This window comes from Protobothrops mucrosquamatus, unplaced genomic scaffold, assembly GCF_001527695.2.
Source record: "Protobothrops mucrosquamatus isolate PMUCROS unplaced genomic scaffold, P.Mucros_1.0 scaffold901, whole genome shotgun sequence".
Classification (NCBI taxonomy): domain Eukaryota; kingdom Metazoa; phylum Chordata; class Lepidosauria; order Squamata; family Viperidae; genus Protobothrops; species Protobothrops mucrosquamatus.
In genome coordinates this window covers 135,927-151,888 of record NW_015387153.1, presented here as the reverse complement: position 1 = coordinate 151,888, position 15,962 = coordinate 135,927, and the positions used below count along the sequence as shown (strand labels likewise).

General features: G+C 35.7%; 1 protein-coding gene across 1 annotated transcript in view; it reads left to right on the top strand.

Annotated features, from left to right (window-relative positions):
• PDGFC (platelet derived growth factor C) overlaps window positions 1-11,626 on the top strand; it is a 163,074-nt gene extending 151,448 nt beyond the window's left edge. Inside the window, exons 4-6 of the mRNA XM_015819338.1 lie at window positions 5,805-6,012; window positions 9,188-9,405; window positions 10,000-11,626. Coding sequence (XP_015674824.1) covers window positions 5,805-6,012; window positions 9,188-9,405; window positions 10,000-10,116 — 543 coding nt within the window. The 3' untranslated portion in view covers window positions 10,117-11,626. The remainder of the gene's footprint in view (window positions 1-5,804; window positions 6,013-9,187; window positions 9,406-9,999) is intronic.
• Window positions 11,627-15,962: the final 4,336 nt, after the last annotated feature.

Below are 15,962 nucleotides of genomic sequence, written 5' to 3'. Positions count from 1 at the left end.
ATAGACCGGTAACACGGTCGTTAGCCAAACGCTTGGCATTACAAAGACTATAAGAACGTGAGTCTCAATCCTGACTAGAACTCTGACGATGTCAGCAGATGCTGACGAAAGCTAAGTTTTTAAATAAATTTTTAGTCTCAGTAATCTGTGTTTTAGTTTTTGAATATGAATATACCTGAGACTCTTATCCTCAAAACTAGTGTGTGTGTGTGTGTGTGTGTGTGTCTGTCTGTCTGTCTGTGTCTGTGTATGTGTACATAGGAAAATCACAGCATTAATCTTTTAGAAATTCATAGTCCAAAGTATTTTGCTCTTGTTGTGAAGACATAAAAAGTAAATTTGCATTGTCAGTGAAAAGTATGTGCCAAGATTAGTAAAAACCCATGAATGATATACTTTAAAAATCAAGAAAGGAACTTATGTAGCAAGAAAAGAACTAATGGCTACATACTTACTAGAAGGTAATATTGCAATTAGTAATATATCAAGTATTAACAGCAGTTTTTTTATAAAGTACACAAAGTTGCCTGATTATAATTTACTATAATATTCAACTGGTTTAATGCTACATATATAGATCTTAGCTTTGTGTTTTGTTGTATATAATGAGATCTGAAATATTTCTTATTCAATTAATTGCAGCGTAGCATCAGGATCAGACAAACAGTCTTAGTTATGAGTTATTAAAACAGTCAATTTCATTTCCTACAGAATAACATTGGTTTCCTTAAAAAAGCAAAGTTCAGTCTAATTTTAGTTTCAAAGATTAAACAATACTGAATTGTAATCAGACTGGAAATAAAAGCTTTAGACTTATTTGGAATCATACTGAAAGATCAATGATCTAAATAAGAATAATCAATATTTAATTACAATACTTTACATACTTAATATTAGCAATTTCTATTATTGAAATATATTTTGACCATAAAAGGCGTAAAAGCAAAATACCCTAGACATGTCTTTATGAATTCAGTCCTACAGTTCAATTGACTTTTGCTTACAATCAATATTTATTCCTTCACTGAAGCCCCTGCAATATGAATGTTAACTTTTCTGAATTGTTTCTTTTATATATTTATTAATTATTATTGCATATATGCATGCATGCAATTTATCTACTACCTCAATCCTCGTGGACTTTAGCAATTTAAAAATTTAGAATAGAATAGAATAGAATAGAATAGAATAGAATAGAATAGAATAGAATAGAGCTGGAAGGGGCCTTGGAGGTCTTCTAGTCCAGCCCTCTGCTTGAGGAGGAGAACCTATACAATTTCAGACAAATTTGAAAATAGTAAGAATAAAAATACATTTTAAAGTTGCAATAATGAAAATATAACAAGTGATATCCAATTATATATATATATATATATATATGTGTGTGTGTGTGTGTGTGTGTGTGTGTGTGTGTGTTTTCTGAGGTTTTCGCGGGTGTTTGTATGTAGGTCTTTAGTTATTCAGGTTTTCTCCCACGTAGAATTAGAAGTGTCTTGGCGACGTTTCGACGAAGTCACATTCGTCATCTTCAGGCTGGTGTCTTCAGCTTCGTGCTTCTGGGAGTAGTGTGCGATCGGTCGACAAAGAAGGAAAATTAACGGTCACCCCAAACTCGACTAACCCACCCTCGAACCGACACAAGACTAACCCACCTCCACACAAGACTAACCAATTCCTCGAACCGACACGAGACTAACCTACCCCCCATCCGACACGAGACTAACCTACCACCTCACAAGACAAACCCACCCCCGAAACAACACGAGTCCAATCAGTGAGTTGCAGGGGGATTTGAGATGGTGAGCTTCATTGCTGTTGTTTGGCTTCGTGTTCGTGGTCGTGCCACATCTTTATGGTGGGTGTCAGTTTGCTTCATGTATGGATTGGAGGGGTTTAAAGTGGCTAACGATGCAGCTGTGGACTGGCTTCTAGTTTGTGGTCGTGCCTCATCATCTGTGTGGGTTTGGGTTTGCTTTTTGCGTGGATGTGTGGTGGTGACCTCCTGTGTGGTTTTCGTGAGTGTGGGTCTGGTGTTGTTCTTTGTGTTAGGGACTCGTTTGCCAATAAGGGCGGGTTTCCAGATGGCTGGTAGGCGGGAGGTATCATCTCGTTTATTCATGCTGTGTGGGCGTTTTTCTATCTCGATGGCTTCTCTGATTATTCTGTTGTTAAAGTGTTCAGTTTTGGCAATAGTTCTGGTCTTTTTAAAGTCAATTTGATGTCCTGTGGCTTTAAGGTGTTGGACCAGGGAAGAAGCTGGTTCCTCTTTTCTGACTGAGTTCTTGTGTTCTTCAATGCGTGCATTTATTCTTCTGTTGGTTTGTCCGATGTATGTGGTGGGGCAGGCGGTGCATGGGATTTCATATACTCCTTGATTTTCTAACTCAATTTTATCTTTGGGGTTTCTTAGGATGGTAGATATTTTTTTGTTTGTGCAGAATGCTGTCTTGATGTTGTGTTTGTGGAGGATCTTGCTGATTCTGTCTGTGGTGCCTTTTATGTATGGGAGGAGGGCTTTGCCGTTTTCTTGTTCTCTGTCTTGGATTTTAGTGGGGGTTTCTTTTTGGATTAGGTTGGTAATCTTATTTCTTTGGAATCCGTTGGAGGTTAGTACATTAGTGAGAGTGTGTAGTTCGGTTTTTAGGTGTTGTTCGTCAGCTAAGCATTTTGTTCTGGAGATGAGTGTCTTGGCTACGGAGTTGATCTGTGCTGGGTGGTGGTGTGAGAGTGTGTGCAGATAGCGGTTTGTGTGTGTTTTCTTCTGGTAGATGGTGTCTCCTAGGGAGCCATTGGATTTCTTGTAGACTAGGACATCCAGGAAGGGAAGTTGGTTATTAGCTTCTGTATATATATATAGTATGTGTTTGTGTATGTATGTGTCTATATGCACACACATACATTCACACAGAAACACAAATACAAATAGGTGCTTTTGACTCTGGAGCAAGTCCCTAAGACTACTGGAAAAACAAAACATTATAAAGTAAACATTAAGTTCCTTTAGAAATCAAAGATAGTTATTTGACAGGATTAAATGTTTTCACTTGAACTCAACTTTTGGTTGCTGAATTGATACATTTGGAAATGTTATAGCAGTTGTCTGCCATTGCCTTCTTCTGTGATGTTTCTTTTGTGACTTTTTTCAGCCTAGCCCTGGAGATTCCAAGATTCCAATATGTGCGAGTTTGAACAAATACCTCTAATACCATTTTCTTGAGCACAGGTTCTCCTCAGGGCTGTGTCTTAAGTCCGCTGCTGTTCACCCTGTTGACCCATGACTGTTGTGCTAGGTTTGCCACCAACCATATTGTGAAGTTCGCAGATGATACAACAGTAGTGGGCCTTATTCAGGATGACAAGGTGGAAGTTTACCGCAAGGAGGTTGAGGGGCTGATGAACTGGTGTAAGGAAAACAGCCTAGTTTTAAATACCGGAAAAACCAAAGAGATCATTGTTGATTTCAGAAAAGGCAGGCACAGCCACACTTCTCTGTGCATTAATGATTCACCCGTGGAGATGGTTACAGCATCAAATTCCTGGGTGTGCAGCTAACGAATAGACTGACTTGGTCGCTCAACAGTGAGAAACTGGCGAAGCGGGCACAGCAGCACCTGCATTTTCTGAGTCGCATGAGGAAAGCACATCTTCCTTCCCCTGTCCTGACCACTTTCTACAGGGGGACGATCGAGAGCATCCTGTCATACAGCATCACAGTCTGGTTTGGAAGCATCACTGCTTCAGACAGGAAGGCGATGCAGAGAGTGGTGAGAATGGCCGAAAAGATCATTGGCAGTTCCCTCCCTCCCATCCAGGACATAGCACAGAAGCGTTGCTTGAGCAGGGTCCGTAAGATTATCTGGGACACTACACATCCTCTTCATGACCTGGTTTCCTTGTTACCTTCTGGGAGGAGGCTTTGTGGGATCCGTAGCAGAACATCCAGATTCAGCCATAGTTTCATTCCATACAGCATTAACCTTGTGAACTCTCAAGCTTCCTCCTTCCATTAAATATTCAAGATGGACAGTATTTAATATTTATTTGCTACGTATATGTAGGGGTGTGGGTCTATACATATGTTCATAGTATGTTTAGGTGTGTGTCATGTATGTGTTTCACTTTGAGAGCAGACAACTAAATTTCATTTTTGATGTGTGCCGTTGTGCCCACAGTAAAAAAACAACAATAAAGGTTATCTTATCTTATCTTATCTTATCTTATCTTATCTTATCTATCTTATCTTATCTTATCTTATCATCTTATCGCACATGCACAGACACACCGAGAGATGGGCAATTCAAAACTTTCACAAAAATGTGAAAAACAAATGAATGAATGAATGCTAATTAAATCTAACTTTGCTTAGCTTTCAAGATTGGACAAGTTCCTACTGAAATATAGTATAAATAATAATGTATAGATTGGGAACCATGTATTCAGTAGTATTGATAAGATTATTGTAAAGAACTTTTTGTGGGACATGGGTATAGTTATTGAAAACTAATTAATGAAATATTGAATTTTTTATCTAAATTGATGACAGGTATTTTCTTCATATTCTATGTTTCGTTATCTCATGGCAATCTTTATTTTAGTATTTGTGTTCCATTTAGGCTTTCAGAGTATAGATTTTAGTGATTTTAGTGAAAGCACAAAGATCCTACAGGAAAAAGGTTTGTTGTGTACTGAACCCAGCTCTATTTTGATAGCTTCAAATGTATGCAGCAAAATATTGTATAAATAGCAGAACAGGAAATTCCACTTAATCCAATACTAATTGTCATTTTTGGCTTCACTACAAGGAGTTGTTAACTTAGCATATTTACATATGGGTTAGTTCCTATCCTATTCACACATAGTATTATGACTGACATAAATTATTTGGAGCTATCTAATACTTAAATGTGTTTTACATAGTAAAATAAATATATATAACATTCTATATTTTTTAAAAATGAGATATTCAAATACTTGAATATTTTTGGTAAATATATGACATGAGAGGTAAAATGGCAATGGTCTTATTTTAACTGTATCATTCCCCATTTCCAGATGTCAACATTTATTATTATCTTACTTTCAAACTTTTGGATTCCTGCCACTGTTTTTGCCTCTTTTATCATCATAACTATGGGATTTTTTTTTCCTTCCAGTGAGTGTCCCAGCATAACATCAGTATTTATCTCCTTGATTTTCACATTTTGATTTGCTCTTTGCAGTTTACAAGTGACATTTGGTAGAAAATATGAATAGATCAAACCCGTAGTGTTGCTTGGAATTCTGCTATCATGGTAGATAATTTGTATTTGCTAGATAACTGCCACAAAACCTGGCAGTTTCTTTTCTTGTCCACTCATGACTAATACAATGTTCTCTACAGAATTCTCTACAATTCTGCTGATATTCTTCTGAAATAGTCTCATACATTTCTAAAATTAAAGCTGCAGTATCTGGCCTAACAGGCAGGATTTTCCATTCTAACCCCCATTTAATAAATTTCTTTCCCATCAGTCAGCTGTTGGTCAACATTGTATGCATTGTAGAAGTATAACATTTAGCTTTAATCTGGAGTAGTTTATCAAACAATAGGATGAGATTTCAATTGCTTTTGGAGGTGAGAGTACGAAGTCTTTAATTTCTGAATGACGTGCAGAACAGCAAGTTTCTAGTATTTTTATTACTGGATGCTAAATAAATGTGCAGCAATTCATTTTTCTTATGTTTGCTTTTATAATATTTTGCAGTTAGGTATCTTAATTATATACACCATATAGAGATTAATATTTGTTTTTTTCTCATTGTAGCTTCATATGGAATCAGTCAGTCCAACAGTGTTGCCACCATCAGCTTTACCATTAGAATTGCTAAACAATGCTGTTGCTGCATTTAGTACCATAGAAGAACTTATCAGGTACCTTGAGCCTGACAGGTGGCAGTTAGATTTGGAAGACCTATACAAACCAGGTTGGCACCTTCTTGGGAAAGCCTACATTCATGGCAGAAAATCAAGAGGTAATGTTCCTAATTTTTTTCTCTTGCTTTTTCTTCTTTCTTTTATTGAACATACAAAGCCCTTGATAAAACCAAATTGTATATACGGTATCTGAAACCATGAATTGATGGCATATGTACAGTATGCAAAATGATTATTTTGAAGCTGTTTACTACTTTCAGAATGTAGAATAAGACTCTCTAGAAATGTCTAATAAATGTTAAATGAATTTATTTACCAGCCCAGAGGATAACTAATTTTGTTTCAGAGTCAGCAGGCTTGGTGATCTCAGGAAAACAGAATTGCTGAAATGCCCACACTGTATATCTCAAGATGCTCTCTCCTAGTTTTTAAAATTAATATTGATGTTTTTATTATATAATTTTAATGTTTGCTTTTGGTCTATTTTTATTGTAGTCCAGCCACAATAATAGGCAAGGGATGGGCAGCTATATAAATATGATAAACATGTTTATCCTCATTTCAGGGATTGGGGAGATGACTATATGCTCTGTGCTCCAGCACTGTAATTGATAGTGATTGCCATGGTTACCCATACCTTCTAATGATAGTGCTTTAGCCAGTAGAAAAGAGGACTGAAATATTTTTTCAGTGCAAAGTCCTTGTTTGTTCAAACTGCCAGTTAATAGATTTCTATCCTGACACTCCTCGTCTAACCTGTTTTTCTGCTGACTTCTTTATGTGTTTTAGGATTTCATAAATCCATGGAGTATACATGTTTTGAACTGCAAACCTGTGGCCCTTACCCAGAAATTAATCCATCTAAAGCTATAGAGTGTAAGCTAAGTAGAAGCTACTGTGGACTGAGAGATTCTAAGTCCAACTCAGCAGTTATTTCTTTATACTCTTAAACATAATTAAAAACAAAACAAAACTATTCCCCTGACTAGTAAAATAATCTTTCTAAGCGATGGAACATGAGGCACAGCTGCACTGACCCTTCAGGGCAGATTTGTTCTACCTGTTTGTCTTCCATTTTTTTCAGCACAGGATTCATGTCATTCAGAGCATTAGACAAGGTACACTATGGAATCAGTAGGACAGATTCATGTTAAAACATGTCCCTTATCTGCATTGTGCACCGGAAAATGGTTTCTTTTTGGTTGCCTTTAAAATTTCCTTATATACTGCAATACTGCTGCATACTTATAAGAAGACCTGTGAATGTCTGTTTAGAAGTAGATCTCACTCTGCTCCAGAGGCTTGTTTTTTGGTGTGAATTCAAAAACACTGCCTTAATGTATTTGATAATTACAGTAAGTGAAACAGGAAACACACACAATGTTTTGTGGGGGGAAAATGTATTCAAATGAAATTTAAAATCACAATAAACTTAAAGTATTACCTGGAATGATGAATAAGCAAATTTCTCTAAACTCACTTGTAGATGTTTGACTAGTCTGAAACACAGAATAAAGATATAACTGTCATATTTTAGTTGCATCTTGATTTTTAATTTCTTCAGTGAAGTACTGTTGTTCTTGAACATATTTATTTTAAAATACATATGTGATGTCTTTCTGATTAAAGTATCGCTTTTATGGAATATGACTATTAATGTCATTATGTATGTTTTTATGTGGGGAGACACTTTGCATTCTTGCCAAATGAAGCATGGGCATTCCATTTTAAAAAGGCAATATGATGAAATAATGTTTTTCCCATCAACTTCCAAAAGAAAACAATATTGAACTAATCTTTAAAAGTATTTGAATAAGACACTAAAGTAGATTTGCCATTGAATAAACATATCACAGAATTGTGACAGACATATTAAAGGACCACCCTCAAACTGCATTACCAAGTCTGAAATGTAATAGCCTAAAGCAGAAAATGTGCCCCATTGAGATGACATGGTATTCACTGTTGACATGCAGAATTATTGCAGAAATGAAGGGTTTGGGTTCTTTTTAATTTTAAAAAATTACATTGAAAGCCATAGTTCCTGGGGCTAATCTTCAAAGTTTGTGAGAAGCATTTTTTTAACCTATCTAGTATGAACATTACCCTGTTTGGATTGGAATTAGTTTTCGAGTAATAGTTCTGAATCATAAAGTTACATTGCCATTGCAAACAAGCCCCCCTCCCCTTTTTAAATTGTTTGACTAGCATGTTAAACTTGGTGAATGAATGAGAACCAGTTCAATTTTTTTTCAGAATAATACAGTTTTCAGTTGAGTTTCTTTCACAGATCTATTAACTTTTTCTCTGGTCAAGTAAATATTTATAGGAATATAAACATTTACTAATACACAAAGCTAGCATTATGTCCGGCAAATTCTTAAAAGACACATATCAGAAAGATAAGAAGGATAAATGATTTTCCCCCCACTTCTTCACATCAGAGACTTGTTCAAGCACTTTGTGAAACAGCTGGTCAATACCATGTGTAGTAAAGTGCTACAATTATATATTGCAGTATAATACATTTTGATAAAGCATAAAATCAGTTGGCTAATCCAGATATTTTAATATAGAATCAATAATAGGGTTAGATTTTGAGGTTGTGGTCTCTTAAGAAATTTATATTCCTAAAAAAAAATCTAATTTAAAAAGTAGAATTAAAATAGACCACAATATGACCAAAGCCACTTAGAATCATGAGATTAAAACAGGGATCTCTGTTGGCTTGTCCTTTATCAACAGGAAAAAAAATACATTCTACTGATCCAGGGACAGACTTTTTTCTAGAACCCCACTTTTTAAAATGTATTTTGAAACATGATATATACTGTAGTTAAAATCTACAAACTTGCATATTTCCTTCTTATGGGCTTAAGTTATTGATACCAAAGTCCACCATATCTGGAGGGCATCAGATTAGGCCATCTAAGAAAAGGAAAGGGAAAAGAGAAAGGAACATTCATTCTTGACTGGCCATCAGTAATCTTGAAGTTCCATCTTTCCAGTATAAATACGTATCTACATAAACATCAGAAGGTAAATAGATACTTACAGCCATAGACGTATTAATTTTATTGGTAGGTTCCTAACTCAGAAAAATATTACAACTGTATAAGTTATATCTTGAAATTCACAAGTTCACTAAACCATAGAAAAACCTATTGGCATGGTAGGTGTCTCTTAAAAATATTTGCATAGCTCTTGTTTCTACATTGTTTTTCTGAAAGAATTTAATGAGCAAATTACAATAAATGTTGGCTTGTTGTTCAGTTGTAGATTTGAACCTGCTGAAGGAGGAAGTAAGAATGTATAGCTGTACTCCACGCAACTTCTCAGTGTCGGTACGAGAAGAATTAAAACGAACAGACACCATTTTTTGGCCACTTTGTCTGCTGGTTAAACGCTGTGGTGGAAATTGCGCCTGTTGTCAACATTCTTGCGGTGAATGCCAATGTGTCCCTACCAAAGTCACCAAAAAGTATCATGAGGTATAGTATTAAAAAAAATGGGGCCAAGGGAAAATATAATAATATAATTAGCAAACTGTCAGCTTGGATGGCAATATTTGGTAGATTTCAACTTATAAATCATTTTTTGAGGCAGTTTTTTCTTGTCTTGACAAGCTGACACTTTAATAAGTCCTTTATCTTTCTACTGTTGCTTCCAACTGCTAGTTTGCTAGGGAAATAACAAGTAGAAGCAACTACAGTCTTCATCTTTAAGGATTTGATTGATGGCTACCCATCTTAACTTCTGTAACCTGAACTAGGATAAGCTTTTGCTTGTAACTTATTTCATTATTAAATACTAATTGGGAACTCCAATTTATGAGGATCAGAATTTTAGAAATTTAATTCAGTTATTATATTGATTTATATTTGCAAATCTTGGAACAAAGAAGCCAAAGCCTTCTTTGGTAAACTATTTTGTGGGCCAAGATATATATAAATCATGAATATGATTGCAGGATGAATATGTATCTGTCACAGACAACTGATTTCTAATATAGGAATATGGTTTTTATATAACAATTTGCTTATTTTAATGGCATTTAAAATGACAGCTGAACTGTTCCCTTGCAGGTCCTGCAACTGAAGCCCAGAAGTGGTGTAAGAGGATTGCATAAATCTCTGACAGATGTCCCTTTGGATCATCATGAGGAGTGTGACTGTGTATGTAAAGGGAATACAGAAGGATAAAAGGAACTTCTTTCTTCTACAGCACATTGAATTAGAGGCTTATTATGTTCTGGGCCTTGTGCATTAATCTCCTTGTATAATCTCAGTTATTTCCTTTGAAAATCTTCTGTGTTCAAGCTTGATGGTTTTGGGGAGATGAAGAGAGAAGAAATGAAACTGGGATTATGCATGCAATGTAACAGCACATGAAAGCCCATTAAAACTACGGGCAGAAGGCATTAATGAGGATTTTTTTTCCTCCACCTTGATATAAATATATAATACCATCTCTCTTGCTCATCCTGAATTTTAAAAGATTTAAGTTTAGAAATGCTCAAAGCCTGAACTCTTCTAATAGCCTTCCTTCTGCAGGTCAGTTACTTCTGGCTTACCATTCTAAACATCTGGAATCCTACTTCACTTATTGCAGCAACTCCTAAACATCCTAAATTAAAGTGTTAATTGCTTAAAAACTGTGTTATTCTGAGTTAAACTTACAATTTTCACTTATAGATGTGAAAAAGTCTGGACAATTTTCTATGCTTTTTCCCAGTCAGGTTCCTGTCATTTAGCAAAAATGCCTGGTCAGTATATATGAGCAGGGAGGAGAAGATTGAAACCAATGAAGTACCTTTATTCCTCTGACTAGTGCCTTCAATGTTTTTTTGTTTGTTTATATTTTTGTTGTGTACATTTTTATACTCTTTTTTATGGCATAACAATTTGCTTTTCTAATCTTGTTAAATATATCTATTTTTTACCAAAGGTATTTAATTTTCTTTGTATTTACAATCTAGAAAAATTGTATTTTAGTCCTGTAAAACCCTGAGTCAACATTACAGGAAGAGGATAAGAATTACTGGTTGTATAATTCGAAGAATGTAGTGGTGCATGTGCACATAGAAAAATAAAGCAGATGAAAATATCATTCTGACTTTACAATTGTAAGTAAGTAGATTCATGATGCTGGGATAAGAAGGAACATAATAGCTGTTTTAACTCTTTTTATATTCTAGTGCCTTGATCTAGAGAGAATGTCTGTGAGCATAGAAGCAGGCTTCAGCATGCATAAATAAGAAAATAAATACTATTTGTTGGATGAGATATTACTGGCATAAATCTGATAAGCATCAGAATCCTCATCAGAGGATAGCTGGCTTGAATGGGTTACATATCTGTACCATCTACATTCTGGCAGAATTATTTTTTGCAAAAATATAGTTTTTATATGTGACCTATGATAGATTGGGAAGCAGGTATCTTCATGAAAAAATCATAAATTCCAACACAGTGGGGTCTTGTCACCAAATTATATAATGGGTTGTTTAAAATATGCACATATTTATTGCTACAGGCATAAGGATTTTAATATTATCATTGACAATTGCTTCCTCATAAGGCACATGGTTTCCAGGATTTTAATGATGTACAGTATAATTTTTGAAATGTGGTTTTGCTTACAGTATGTACAGTTTATATATAAACCAGTACATTTATTCTCTTGAACAAGAAGGGAAGAAGCAGTAAAATATTTTGCTTGTAAAATACTTCTAAATTGTCTAGTGTTGTTTTGTGTGAATGCCTGTTTCCTTTTACTGTTTGGATTTATGTAATTCACAAAATAACTATAATTACTGGGATAGAAAGAACTTACTATCCATATCTACCCATGGAAGGTAGTAACATTTAATTTAAAAAAGTATAGTTTTTTATCCTGTGGCATATGATATCTAGCAATCCAATCTGTTCCATTTCAGTTGCTACAGGAAATATATGAACAGCTGCATGCAAATATTTAGGCACTTCTGGTTAAATTGTATATTTTATTGAATGCCTAAATGAACAGAAGTTGAAACAACCTCAGCAGGAGAAAAAGTTAAACATGACACCTTCCTGCAAATGTTGATGCATACTTGCTATTTCAGTACAGTTGTGTACAGATTCACAATAAATTAATAGTAAATATGACAGGTGCAGAAACTTGGACCCTTTCAGTCAGTATTTTGTAACACCCCCTTTTCAGAAATAATAATGTCCTAAACTTCGTATGGCCAGCTCTTTCTTACCAAACCTTTCTAGCTTGGAAATATTCTTAGGTTTCCTTGCATGGAGACCATGTGTAAAATCTTCCCACAGATTTTCAATAACATTTTAACTGAGCTTTTTGAAAACCTTCCAAAACTTTTAGCTTTCTTAGAATTTTTCTGAGACACATTAAGTATCATTTTTTTGCTGAAATATCTAAATTCTTTTAGCTTTGATTTCCCCTGCCTTGAACATTAGCTTCTAATATTCATATTCATATTCAATTGAATCCATTCTCTCACCTAAACAAAATTTCTTGTGCCACTGACTGCCACATGAACTCAAAGCCAAATAGAGCCACTTTATGCTTCCCTTTAGGTCAAGCAGTGACCATGCTAAGGCATTAAAATAATCTTTTCTTGTTTTTCCTCCACTAATCCATCTTCCCACAAGCAATAAAACAGGCTTATGTGTCCCAAAACGTCTGCTTCTGATAAAGTCTACCTAGTTGTATACAGTACATAGCAGTTTTTTAGGTAATATATTTACCATTCGTGTTTAGCACAACATGATCCCTCAAAGCAGACCATCTCTTTCTTGATCAGGATCCACAGTAGATAGTCTCTCCATCTACCTTTGGTGGTCTTGTCCTCGCCTACCCTTAAAACGCTTAAGTGATTTTGGCCGCTCTGGAACTAGTAAGTTTTCACCAGGTGCAAAGCTCTTAACCTAATATGGTTTATGATCCATCCTTTCTCTTCACCACAGATCTTATTTAACTATTTAACTCTTCACTTTTTGCCAACACACATGAGCCCACATTAGCTTCTTGTTTCTTCCTTTTCACAACAGCTGTAAAAAAATATAAAAGGTTATCTCTTTTTAGGTTAATATATCATGGATGATCATGTTCCAAGATGACAATATTCAGATGCATTATGTCACTGTGGGGAAAGAATTCTCAATACGGAAAGTGGATTTTCATATGAATAGGACAGATTAAACCAAATGGAAACAAACGGAATTTAGCCTTGGAGTTGACTCCCATCAGAGCCTATTGTAAGTTTTAGCAGAACGTTTCCATGGCAACTCATGAGCTCCCTCCTTTTAGTAAGACATTTGTTCTCTTTGAAAATAGCAATAGAAAGACAAGAAGTCACCAGCGATCTATAACTTATGAATATGTATGTTTATATTACCTATTACTTATGCATATGTATACCTGCATCATTTTCCCTAGTTTCTTAAAATGTATAAATATCAGTGTACTTTTTTTTGTTTGCAAGGCTGTCTCTCAATATCCTTCTGATGGGGTCTCATACTGCTTATATAATAAACACTGCAGTATGCCTTATTTGCTTTTTGTCCTACATTTTGAGTCTATATCATAAAATTTAAAAAGTATCAGAAGCTTTTTATCTCTGCACATTATCTAAACAAGTGTCTCTGGACTGGATGGGTCATAAAATGTTTAACAATTAAAACATATATATATATATATATATATGTGTGTGTGTGTGTGTGTGTGTGTGTGTGTGTTTTCTGAGGTTTTCGCGGGTGTTTCGACACGTCGCCAAGACAATTCCAATTTTACGCGGGAGAAAACCCGTATATATATATATATATATATATGTAGGTCTTTGGTTATTCGGGTTTTCTCCCGTGTAAAATTGGAAGTGTCTTGGCGATGTGTCGAAACCAATATGGTTGCAAATAACATAAAAGACAGACGAATGACTCCTGGGAATATCCATAATACAAAATAAAAATGCGAACACCAGGAGAGTATAAGACAATTAAAAGTTTAGTAAAAAACCTTTAAAAACTTTTAAAAGCATACAAGCATAGGGGAGCACACACAGAGAGTGGGAGCACACACACACCCCGTGCGCTACTTACACTGATGAAAGGAAAAAGGGGATCGTGGTTACTGCTTTACAGCTGGAGTTAAATGATTCGCAGGGAGGTGATGAGAGGAAGCAAATGGAGGAAATGTGCAAGCAACCCCCACAAACAACACATGCCGGCACATTCGTGCCATTAGGATTACATAAGATTGGAGAAGGGGGTGAGGGAAAGGGTGATATAGAGGTATCCAATTGTCTTGATGAGGTTCCTAAAGATGGTCTCCCAAGGATACGATGGCAAGGGAGACCCCCTGATAAACTGGAGGGAGGTGCCTCTGTGTCAGAACTCCATATGGATAAATGGGACGGTGCCTTCCTACTAAAAGTTGTTCCCCTCTGCTACTTAACATTTTCTGTGAGGTAGGCTCTACTCTCCTTTGTAGATCTCTCACTAATATTTGGATTACTCCACTATGCGGGGGTACCACCAAACTGTGCCTTTCCGTCGTCTTCATTCCTATCTTACTATCGGTTTCCCCAATTACTCGATGTTACAATGATTGGTTACCATGGCCCTATCACGAGATCTAGGGCCCGGATGCAGGCGTTGGTTTATTTATAACTGCTTTTCCCATTGATTGACTTTGTGCCCTGAGGATGTCGGAAGGATCCGACGAAAGCTTGGCCCCTATGATTGTATGCTTTTAAAAGTTTTTAAAGGTTTTTTACTAAACTTTTAATTGTCTTATACTCTCCTGGTGTTCGCATTTTTATTTTGTATTATATATATATATATATGTTTTCTGAGGTTTTCGCGGGTGTTTGTATGTAGGTCTTTGGTTATTCGGGTTTTCTCCCATGTAAAATTAGAAGTGTCTTGGCGATGTTTCGACAAAGTCCCATTCGTCATCTTCAGGCTGGTGTTTTCAGCTTCGTGCTTCTAGGAGTAATGTGTGATCGCAGCTGTTTCTTCCTTTTAACTGCCAGTGGAGTTTGAACTGATTGGGTGGGAGCTTGGCTGTGTTCTGATTGGGTGGAGGTGTGTTCTGATTGGTTAAGGAGCTTGGCTGTGCTCTGATTAGATGGGTTGGCTGTGCTCTGATTGGCTGGGGAGTGTTCTGTTTGGGTGGGGGCTTTGTTGTGCTTAGATTAGTCTGAGTTGCAGGGGGATTTGAGATGGTGAGCTTCGTTGCTGTTTTGTTTTTTTTTTAGAAAGAATTATACATCTTTCAAACATAAAATGCATTAACATACATACATTTCAATTCTAACATTACACATTTTAGTTATATAACTATTAATGCATACTTATAATACCATCCCGACTCTCCCCCCACCCCATTATCCCCCTTCCCCTCCCTTCCCCCCCATTCCCCTCCCTCACTTCCCAGAACTGAACACAGGGTTACCAAGCCATTATAATATCCACAACTTATCTACCATACTCTCTAATTTTAAAATAAACAACATCCTAATTTCTTTAACCCCCTTCATAACGTTCATTCTACTAACATAAGAAAATTTTTTATTCATAACCTACAAGGTAATTTTTTATCTCATATCTCTTCTGTATATAAACTATCCATCTTTCCCATATTTTAATATATCTTTCCTGATATTGGTCTTTCAAATACGCGGAGATTTTTGCCATCTCCGCCAGGTTAGAAACCTTATTTCTCCATTCATCCATTGAAGGCAAATTTTTTTGTTTCCAATATTGAGCTACTAATAATCTTGCTGCAGTAATAAGATTTAACATCAAAGTCACTTCTTGAGTATTTAAATCTTCAGTTATTCCTAACAAAAATAGCTGCGGTGTGAATTTTATTTTCTTTTTAAAAATATTTTGGGTAATCCACCATATTTTGATCCAAAATGCCTTTATTTCTCTACATGACCACCAAATATGAAAATATGATGCTTCTAAACTTCCACATCTCCAACATTTGGGCTGTAAGTTAGGATACATATATGATAACTTTTGTGGGTCTAAAT